This window comes from Clytia hemisphaerica, unplaced genomic scaffold (assembly GCF_902728285.1).
Source record: "Clytia hemisphaerica strain Z4C2 unplaced genomic scaffold, Clytia hemisphaerica genome assembly, whole genome shotgun sequence".
NCBI lineage: Eukaryota > Metazoa > Cnidaria > Hydrozoa > Leptothecata > Clytiidae > Clytia > Clytia hemisphaerica.
The window spans coordinates 18,972-30,655 of record NW_027103674.1 but is presented as its reverse complement, the minus strand read 5'-3'; the positions used below and the strand labels follow the sequence as shown (position 1 = coordinate 30,655).

At 35.8% G+C, this 11,684-nt stretch overlaps 2 protein-coding genes across 2 annotated transcripts; both read left to right on the top strand.

Annotated features, from left to right (window-relative positions):
• The first annotated feature begins 246 nt into the window (after nucleotides 1-246).
• On the top strand, nucleotides 247-1,740 carry LOC136803541 (putative nuclease HARBI1). The gene is made up of 2 exons (XM_067060282.1): nucleotides 247-471; nucleotides 673-1,740. Exons 1-2 carry the CDS (start codon nucleotides 247-249, stop codon nucleotides 1,738-1,740), a joined length of 1,293 nt encoding a protein of 430 aa, XP_066916383.1.
• Nucleotides 1,741-5,118: 3,378 nt separating this feature from the next.
• Nucleotides 5,119-10,369, top strand: LOC136803539 (salivary glue protein Sgs-3-like; the record flags this gene model as incomplete). Its single annotated transcript, XM_067060281.1, has 3 exons — nucleotides 5,119-5,142; nucleotides 5,409-6,372; nucleotides 10,220-10,369. Coding segments are annotated over exons 1-3 (1,138 nt in total), but the record flags the coding sequence as incomplete, so codon positions are not given.
• Nucleotides 10,370-11,684: the final 1,315 nt, after the last annotated feature.

The window sequence follows — 11,684 nt, the reverse complement described above, 5'->3', positions numbered from 1 at the left end:
TTCGAACTAAAGTGTCGATTCATATTCGAAAGTCTTAAAGGCTACATACACTACACAATATATTGTTCAGCAATATTCACCAATATATTGGCGAATATTGTCAAAATATTGCAAAACAATTGTCCAGCAATAGTCGAGCAATAGTCTCATAGCGTAATAAAAAACATGAAAACATATGATATGAATATTTAATGAGCACCCTTCTATAAATTTTCTCTAAAACTCTTTATACGCGATATCATAACTATGTCTACTGTTGAGAGGAGAAGGGCTGCCGCTGCAGTTCTTTTGGTCGCAGCGACCATTGTAAAAAAACCCAAGAAGAGTCGGAAAAAACGACAAATTTGGGTCAAGGATTGGTTGAAAAAAAGAAAAGAAAAAAGTATTTTTTTTAATCTTTTCGGAGAGTTGGGAGATTATGATACTTTCGAATTCAAGAAGTACATTCGTATGGACTCTACTACTCTAGAAGTAAGTACTTTTAAAATTATCGAATATTTTAGAATCGTTTTACGGATTATAGATTGTTTCTTTCGTATTTTATGCAAGTCTGTCCTAAACCCCTCTTTAAAAAAGTATATAAGCACAATTACTTTTATGGTCGCTAGAAAAACCCTTTACAGTATAATTGTTTTATATAATATATAAATATCATTTGCATTGAATTCACAGATGATTTTGTCAAGAATCGGACCAAGGATATCAAAGCAGCGCACCAAGCTCAGAGAGCCCATCTCAGCACAAGAAAGACTGGTTGTCACATTAAGATTCCTGATCACTGGCGAGAGCTACCTAAGCCTTCATTACCAGTTTCGTATGAGTGATTCCATCATCTCAAAATTTGTTCCAGAGGTTTGCGATGCTATTTATAAAATCTTGGGGAAAGAGTTCCTGAGATTCCCGAAAGAAGAAGAAGAATGGTCAACTATCAGTGATAATTACCTCAATAAATGGGACTTTCCTAATTGTTTTGGTGCCCTAGATGGCAAACATATACAGATAACGCGACCAAACAATTCTGGATCAAAATATTACAACTATAAAGGCTTTTATAGTATTGTTTTGATGGCGTTAGTGTCCGCTGACTACAAATTCATTTATCTAAACGTTGGCAGCCAGGGTCGAATCAGCGTTGGGGGAGTTTATAGGAATTCTTCATTATTTTCAAAGCTGTCACAAGGAAAAGTGAATCTCCCTGAGGACTGCGAACTACCTTCGACAAACCCGAATCTGGACGATTCATTACTGGATGGAATTGAAAGCATTAAAGTACCCTTTGTTTTTGTTGCAGATGACGGATTTAGTCTAAGTCGTAGATGTATGAAGCCGTTCTCACAAGCAAAGCAAAACAGTGGCCAGAGAATTTTCAACTATCGCCTCTCAAGGGCTAGGAGAACAAGTGAAAATGCCTTTGGTATACTAGCTCATCGTTTTCGCATATTTTTGAATTGTATTCAAACTTCACCTGCTATTGCAAAAAAATTGACATTGGCTTCTTGTACTTTGCACAACTTACTAAGCGCAACAGTCAGTGATTACGCTGGAGAAGGTTATGGGGATGTAGTTGATGATGGTGGAGAGATCATTGAAGGACAGTGGAGGAGCGAAGTTGATTTTCGGAGCGTCCCATTGGAAGGAATTCAAACTGAACCAGAAATCACTGCTGAAGAGATTAGACTCCATTTCATGAGGCATTTTGAAACAAAAGGTCAAGTTTCCTGGCAATGGAAACATGTTTGATTTAACAAACATGATTTAGATTGATTTGTAACTATTAACGACCAGGATTTTTAAAACGAGCTATTATTTGGTTGATTTATCTTTTATATACATCATAAATTTCATAAACTCCCTATTATTAAAGCTTCTTCCTCACATACATCATAGTTTGACCCCTCCCCTCCCCCATGTACGCAAGCATATACTTTTGAGAAGACCCCCTCCCCCTTAGTGCGTATATACTATGTGGACGGCCCCTTAAATGTCATACTGTACGATTAACAAAGTTTCGACACTGAAAATTGCTTTGCAAAACAATATTTTCGTTTATCCCAGGAATCTTGATTAATGTATGCGAATTCCGAGAACAGAGATAGTTGATGGGCGAACAAAATTAAATACAGCATGGAGGGGCAAATTTACTTGCGAAGCCAAGTCCCCAAAAGGGTGGTCAAATTGATACAGGGGTAACGTAGAATCAGAAGATACAAAGAAATGGAAGGTCAAGTTGAGGCAGGTGAAATTAGATTAGAAGAAAAAAAATGAAGTCGAGGTCAAATTAATCTGATATGTAAATGGGTAACTTCAAACATTAAAGAATTACGAAGAAATAGTAGGTCGAATTGAAAGGGGCAAAATATTAGATTACGAGAAAAATTTAAATTAGGCATAATTAATACATAAAATAGAAATAGAAATTAAGCTGAGAATTGAAACATACGAGTTTATATCTCAAAATATCACGAATTTGTCGTAGAGAAAAGAAAGGTCAGGGAAATCTAAATAGAAAGGGAAATCTAAATGCGTATACTCAGGCTAATTTTCGTGAGACTTAAATTCCCGTTTTTGAAAATTTTTGCCAGTTTCACGAAAATAAATCTCACCAAATAATGTGGGATCCCTTACTCGCAAAATTGAACCCACGCTAATTTTTTTTCAAAATCAGATTTTAAACGTAAAATACAAGACTTATTTATGGTGTCTTCAGGGCTACTTTCAGCAAGTTTTAGCTGAGTCACGAAATTAAATCCAGAAAATTTTGTCATTATTTTGGCTCGCGAAATTGAATTTTGTGAAAATTAATCCAATTAGACAAGTCCAAAATAATGTTGCTTTATTCAAGTTTTGCTGATTACCGAAATTACGGATAAAGATCAATCTAAATCCTTCTAAAAAGGTCTTGGTCTTTTATAGGCTTTATATGAACGCTGAAGCTTTAATTTACTAAAAAACAAGTGATACTTTTATGGACCTACCTGGTTATGCATTTAACACATATAATTGATATCTACGTGAGCATGACCGTTAAACAATCATTCAGAACACAAATAGTGACGATCTATTAAAATTAGTCGTTTGTTTCTTATAAAAAAACGTTTTAGAAGCCAAAATTTCATGCCCTTGAAATATTCTTTCATATTCAAGACTTCGAGGGAAAAAAGAAATATATCTATCTCATCAAAAAATTGAGTAATTTGCTTTGGCTAAGAACATTGATGTATCCTTATTAATAGCTATTCTTATAGATATACATGCGTTTTTTTTAGCTAAAAAATTATTTTTTTACAAAAATCTGCTTGAGCCATCTTTTACCTACTTTCATGCAGAAATTCAGAAAAAAACAATGAATCAATATTTCACAAAGTCCAAAAACCCTTTTTAGCCGTTTTTTGGCCCAAATTTGCCCCCAAAATTTTTTTTTCGAAAATCGGGCTCACATTTTGGCCACCACCATTTTGCACCTTTATACCAAAAATCAAAAGATTCCTATGATTCAATCCTGAGAAAAGTTGGTAACAGACGAACGGACGGACGAACGGACGGACGAACGGACGAACAAACATAGGTTAATTTATAGGACCTCCACCGGGGTAGGTCCAACAATTATACACCATCGGAAAAGAAGATTAATAAAAATGAACAAGAATTTTGGTATTTATAGTTATTCACGATACTACAATATCTCCTTTTTTTACAAAAATCATAAGAACAGTTAAAAAGGTAAAATAGCTAATAATGGGAATGGGGTTTGGTTGCTTGGGAACAAAATTGATGACAGATACTTAGACTTTTTTTAAAATGCCTCTAAATAACAAGGAAGGTCCGAAATATATTCTTACATTCCCTCCCTTTGCCTGAGAGTGTGAGAAACAAAATGAGTTCCTAGAACAAATAAATCCTAGAACAAAGAATTGTCCCTTTTAAAAGTAAATATAATATGTGATTGTAACTCTAATTTTAGATTTTCTTTATTTTCACCACTTGGGATTTTTCTCATGGCACTAGCGATGAGTCTTCCAAATACCTCATCCTCGTCATCTTGATCGTTTGTTCGACCAGTACAACTCTCCTTCAAAACATTCACGGCCATCCCCATTACCTCGACTTGTTTTTCCAAGAGATTTTCTTCCTTCTGTCGGGCATCCTTTCTTCCTTTATTTCTCGATTTACTGTTCTCACTAGAACTGTTTTCAATGTTGCACTCGGTCTCTACAACAACATAATTATCATTCAAAAATGCCATTTGTTTGTAGAATGACCAAGTTGGCAACTTAACCGCGGGAGCCTTCGAGCCTGAAGATTTTAGAAGCTTTTGATGGTTTCCACGTAGCGTACCATAGTATGTGCGTAAGCTGGCCATTTTCTTTACAACAATGTTAGTATCAAGTTTCATTTCTGCCGCGATCTCCCTTATTGCAGCGGTCTTCATCGGATTGTTCGAATATTCCGCAAGGTTAGAGTTGAAAAGTAACTCTCTTTCACTCCATAACTTAATAAGCTGCTCTGTTTCCTCGTGAGTAAACGTCTTCTCGTATTGAAGACCTTTCCTGCCTTTTTTTGTTTTTGAAGCTGCTTTCTTTGATTGCGTTTTTGTTGTATGTTTCGGTCTTTTTCGAGTAACGATCGGTGTACGTTTCAACTGTTCATCTTCAGCAGCATCGTCAAACGAAGAGTTTAGATCTGAAGATGCCATCTTTCTTTTTCAAAATCTAATTACAACTGAACTGCTTGATATACTGTATTTCATAAAAGCACTTGTTGTTTTGATTTTCAGACACCAGACACAAAAATATTCCTTCTTTATTTTGAGACATTTACCGAATATGTGCGTTTTTGTTTGCTTTTCATCAAAATTTACAATTCAAGATACGAAGTAAATTCCTATAATTGTTCACACAATATATTGTGAACATTGAACAATATATTGTACATATATTGTTGATTTTAATAAAAATATAAATTTTGTAAAAACTTGTCCACAATTAATTGTGAGAGCATTTACACTTGCTTTCAATATTCTAACAATATCCAAACAATATATTGCTCGACAATATATTGTGTAGTGTATGTAGCCCTTAATAATCCAATAAGTCAATCTGTATTTAACAGACTACAAAGATGGTTCCGCCAGACCCCCTGCTCGTTACACAAAATTACCGGCCAACTGAAGTTTCCCTATTTGCAGCACTGTGCCATTGTTATATTAATCTTAAGCAAATAATGTTTTTCTTTTCCTCTTTCTGACCAATCTTGCTCCACGTCTGTGTTAACAGTTGGGTGTTTCAACTTGTATACTTTTTTCTGACTCATCCGATAATACCCTCATTTGATGCAGTTCACTTGGAAGTGAATTTTGTTTATATCCCGGTTAATTTTTAAAATAAAACTTTTTGTTTTCTTTTTTTAAGTTTCATGCTGAGTTTGGTGCTGTTAGCAATGGCAATCAAAAAAGTGATATCAATACCACTATCACTACCACATCTTTGACCACAACAACACGTATCAGTACAACCCAAGCTGGAACCACTATCCAGACAACAACTTTAGAAACGTCTACGACAACCATTATCTCCACAACAGCTATATCAACTACTATAACACTCATTAAGAGCGAAATCAAAGCAACCACAACAACAACTGCTCAATCAACCACGGCAACAACCACAAGTACAACAACAACTTCATCCACAACAACTACAACTACAACTCCGAAACCTACAACCACCACAATAACAACGACAAAAACCACCTTACCAACCACAACTACCACTACAACCACACCACCGCCTACCACTACTACAACCACAACAACCACACCACCGCCTACCACTACTACAACCACGACAACCACATCACCGCCTACCACTACTACAACCACAACAACCACACCACCGCCTACCACTACTACAACCGCGACAACCACACCACCGCCTACCACTACTACAACCACGACAACCACACCTCCGCCTACCACTACTACAACCACGACAACCACACCACCGCCTACCACTACTACAACCACGACAACTACACCACCGCCTACCACTACTACAACCACACCACCGCCTACCACTACTACAACCGCGACAACCACACCACCGCCTACCACTACTACAACCACGACAACCACACCACCGCCTACCACTACTACAACCACGACAACCACACCACCGCCTACCACTACTACAACCACGACAACCACACCACCGCCTACCACTACTACAACCACACCACCGCCTACCACTACTACAACCACACCACCGCCTACCACTACTACAACCACGACAACCACCCCACCGCCTTCCACCACTACAACAACTACTGGACCTACAACAACGACAGTAGACCTTGGACCTGACACACCGTACCCTTGTAAGTTTCTTTCAGTGTGTACCTAGCTTAGCCTTGATAACAATACTGCAAAAACAAAATATTTCACAGTCTTAGGCTGAACTTAAAAAAGGAGTTGGTTTGCCGTCACCCGACCCATGGCCTTGCCCGACCCTAGATTTTATGATTATGAAATTTTCGTTCTTGGAAGGGTTAAGGGATTTTTTAAGAGTCAAACTTTTCCTTTGCCTTAGCTCCTATGATACATGGCTTGCCTTCCAAGATCGGCCTCCTCATTGCGCAAACTGCAAGTACAAGTTACCCAATGATGAGTGTGATAAATTGCGTGGGTTGCGTGCCTTCGTGGGTCGGAAAAAAATTCGTGGGTCCATGAAAAAAATTCGTGGGTCGCGTAAAAAAATTCGTGGGTCCAGAAAAAAAATTCGTGGGTCCATGAAAAAAATTCGTGGGTCCACAAAAAAAATTCGTGGGTCCAGAAAAAAAATTCGTGGGTCCATGGAAAAAATTCGTGGGTCCACAAAAAAAATTCGTGGGTCCACGAAAAGAATTCGTGGGTCCATGAAAAAAATTCGTGGGTCCATGAAAAAAATTCGTGGGTCCACAAAAAAATTCGTGGTTCCACGAAAAAAATTCGTGGGTCCATGAAAAAATTCGTGGGTCCATGAAAAAAATTCGTGGGTCGGAAAAAAATTCGTGGGTCCAGAAAAAAAATTTGTGGGTCCTGAAAAAAATTCGTGGGTCCATGAAAAAAATTCGTGGGTCTATGAAAAAAATTCGTAAAAAATAAAACCGTAATTTGAGCCCTAAGTTTGTGAAAGGAATGGGAAGAAATTTGTATTAAATTTAAAGCGTAAATTGTATTATTTTTATAAAAAGATTAATATTTTAACACCTTATGGCTCGTGTCTTGTCGTGTATGTCATTTCTGTAAAATTTCTTCTTTTGTTAATTTTTAACTAAAGTAAATTCCTTCAACCTTCAAAAATATTTCCTTTACTTTGATATTTTCTTTATTATATACAGTTTAAAATACAAAGTGCAAAACATTTTTTTTATGAAAAGAAATTTTCTTAGAGTCAAAGAAGTGAACGAAAAAAAATTCACTTAGGCGAATGATAAAAAATGTTTTGTTTCCGGAATGCGGGTGAAGGAAAAAAGTTATCATGCGGCCGGCCGGAAAATAATTTTTTTTTGCTATTTTTGATAATTTATGGCTCATTGAAATAGAGTTTAAGAATAACTTTTATGTATAAATTAATAAACACAGCATAAATTACAACAAGTACGGACTATTAACGAACGAAACTTGACTTAAGTTTGCGGCCGGGTCAGAAAAAAAAAATTTTTCACCCGGCCGGTTTCCGGAAACAGGAAATTTTTTTTGTTTCGCCTTACCTAAATATTTTGTGTACCAAAACAAGAGAAATAGTTTTATCCGTCTTTCTTCTTTTCTTCAAATTCTTTTTTGTTCTTGATCTTGATGTTTAAATCTTACGCGAAAAAAATGCTTAAATACAATACATAAAATTTCTGGACCCACGAATTTTTATCATGGACCCACGAATTTTTTTTGTGAACCCACGAATTTTTTTTATGGACCCACGAATTTCTTTTGTGAACCCACGAATTTTTCTTTTGGACCCACGAATTTTTTTTCTAGACCCACGAGTTTTTTTCATGGACCCACGAATTTTTTTTGTGAACCCACGAATTTTTTTTGTGAACCCACGAATTTTTTTTCAGGACCCACGAATTTTTGTTGTGGACCCACGAATTTTTTTTCAGAACCCACGTATTTTTTTCATGGACCCACGAATTTTTTTTCAGAACCCACGAATTTTTTTCATGGACCCACGAATTTTTTTCCGACCCACGAAGGCACGCAACCCACGCAATTTATCACACTCCCCAATGATTTTGCCAAAACCATTTATCACGTTGTGATATCAGGCCTCCCATTTGTCATAAATTCCTAAATTTTTACAAATTTTCACCAATTTGGTAAAAATGTCATAAATTGTCATAAATTTTGAGAATTGTCATAAATTTCATAAATTTCTTACAAACTTTCCCATCAATCACTCTAGTTTAATTAAGGGCATTAAGTCATTCTTTAGAAAAGATCAACTTTTTATCGATCTTCAGCCAGCCTTAACCATGATTATAGAATTTTTACATAGATTTCACAACACTTTAACCCATATCTTTGTATTGTAACTTTTGGTCAACCAACATGATGTTGTATTGGAAGATTTGTTGTTAATCCTGGAATGCGGCTAAGGCTGAGCCAATATCATGAAAGATTCATTTTGAATTTAATGAAAATGAGTTGGAATAATCAATTTATTTGTGTACATAATCAATCTATTTTAATGCTAGGCTGACAAAAGTTGTTGTATAGTTTCATTCTTTAGTTTTCCCTGTTTAAAGTTTAAAGGCTGAAGTGTTTGAGTTTTTCTGAACCAGACGATTTCAATCGAACCATCGAACAATCGAACTAATCGAATTTCATCGAACCAAACGAACGATAGCTGTTCGATTACCGAACCGAGAAATCCCCGTAAAGTTCGATTGTGTTTGATAACTGTTCGATGTGTTCGATTTCAATTCCTCAACCTTCACTCGTTCTAAGGGTTGGCCACAAATGCACCATCAGGGTGGGGTAGAAGTAGTTGGCGCCCGCCCCGTAAAAGAAACAGCATTATTTAAGATCATCAAATTAATAGAACTCTATTTGAACTCTAATTATATGGTTGATTACATTTAGCTTAGATTTGTAAAGGACGAGCGGGGCGATAAATCCGTAATTGCCCCGCTTTTTTGTAATCGCCCTGATGTAAACAAAAATTTCTATTGGTTGAAAGAAAAGTATTGTACGATATTTTGATTAGTTAACAAAATATCGTACGAAATTTTTAAGCCAATCAAAATAAGAGTGTCAGTCGAATGTTTTTTTATAGTTTCGAATGTTTTTATAAGTTTCGAAAAGAATAGCGATTGAGTGTTCTTCAATTCTTTTTTTGACCATGTAATTAACGCGGAATAACATGGTATTCTCGGGTGATTTTGGATTAATAACCCCTCGTTTCATTGAAATGTTTTCAATGAACCTCGGGGTTATTAATCCCAAATCACCCTCTAAACCATGTTATTACTAGTACTAATCGAACGATATATCATTATCGAACTATAATCGAACAGTAATTTTCGGTAAAGTTCGATTACTGTTCGATTTTGTTCGGTAATCGATTCGGTAGTTCGATGAAATTCGATTATTCGATTACGAAAATTGGCTCGATAACGTTCGGTTAACATCATCTGGTCTGAGCCCAAATTTTGCATTTTATGCTTCCTTTTATGTTATTGTTCATTAAAGTTATTTTAATTAAACAGATAATGAATACACAGCGATTACAGTGTCACAATTGCCAGAGGGCCTTGATTTACATAATTTCTATTCTGCTTTTACTGGACTTGAATTCATAGGGTTTAAAACCTGTTAAACAATAATTTGAAAGAGGGCAAGAATTTTTGTCATAAAAATGTCTTAACTTTTGTTGAAATGTCATAAAATGTTCTAAAAAATCATTAAAAACTGTCATAGATTCATTAAAAAAATTAGCTAAATCAAGAGTGGGAGACCTGTGATATATGAGGTTATCGAGGGTGTTGAGAAACTAACGAGTCTTGGACAGCAAAAGTGTCGGGAACTAAAAAATAAAGATTGTTTATTTCAACACTTTTAGTTGTATCTAAAATTAGGTTTTAAGAAGCCGGGTGGGTATACTTAAAGGTATCTTCCTTCAACAACCAATGATTATTCAAAATCAAACTCTTTTGATGTGAATTTTGTTTTGTTTTGTTTCAGCTTGTGATACTGAAGGTTTTCTCCCAGGCGATGGATTTGGTGAAATTGAAACTAACATTGGCACTTTCTCTAACTCAACAGAATGCTTAAATGGTTGCATAAATCACTTTAATCACAAAATTTACAATGGCGCCACATTCAATGCAGGCAGTAAGTGTAAAGCTAATTTTTTAAATGCTCATCCTACGGTTGTTACTATAACGAGGAACAAGAAGTAACGAGAAGTAACAAGAAGAAGTAACGAGAAGGAACGAGAAGTAACGAGTAGGTAACGAGAAGTAACGAGTAGGTAACGAGAAGTAACGAGAAGTAACGAGTTCTCAAATGAAAGTAACGAGTACCAAACCTAAGTAACGAGTACCAAACCTAAGTATCGAGTACTTTAATCAAGAAAATGACGCTCCATTGTCTTGCTATTGTCACTGGTTAATTGTTTTAAGATTGATGACGTCATTTCTAGATTTTTTTTCAGGCACCTATATCTCGTGGCTGGCTCGTCCGTTTCCTTTCAAATTTGGCATGTGACACCTTGACAATAATGCCTTGAAATGAAACTAATTAGATTTTGTCAATGTTGGTGACGACGTCATCATTTGGGCCCTTTTTGGTACTGGAATCCGGACACCTATATCTCGTGATTGGCGTGTCCATTTCCTTTCAAATTTGGCATGTGTCACTTTGACAATAATGCCTTGAAATTAACCTTATTAAATTTTGTCAATTTTGGTGATGACGTCATCATTTGGGCATTTTTTGGTACCCAAATGTAGTTTTAGACCCTCTAAGGATCATCTGTGCCAAATTTCATGCTTTTATCACCATCTGAAGTATTTTTGTGCTAACAGACCTCACTATTAAATCTCACGGTGACAAAACGTGTGATTGGTATGTGCGACCCTTAAGGGTACTAAGGTCTTAAAGGGTATCTTAAGTCTTTTAAAGGGGTAGATAGCCATAAGTTTTCCTCTAAAAGGGTTCAAAAATTTCTTTTGGTCAAAGAATTTGCTTATTCTGGCTAAAACAGCTTAAAATTGACTAGATGAAAATAGATAAATGTACCTATTAATTCTTAGTTTTGAGTTCTGTTTTGACTAAAAGCACTTTGTAAGAGAAATAGAACGAACAAAATTTAGATTAACCCTATTTATATCAGAGGGGTGTTTTCCACCAGGCTGGCACTCTTTTGCTAATAGCTCACTGAAAAATTCTTTTAACACTCTAAAAGTTTCTGACTTTTAATATAATATTATTAGCAGCATTTTACAGTTATACACCGACCAGATCAGGTTTTATGACTTTTTTGTGTAGGTACATCCCTGGTCAAAATTCTTGTCAAGGTCTTGCACGATCTGATAGGATCTTGCAAGATCTTGCGATATGTCAGATCCTATAAGTTCGTACCAAGATCTTGCCAAGAAAATCTAAGATCTTGGATAATATAGGATCTTACAAGTTCTTACAAGAA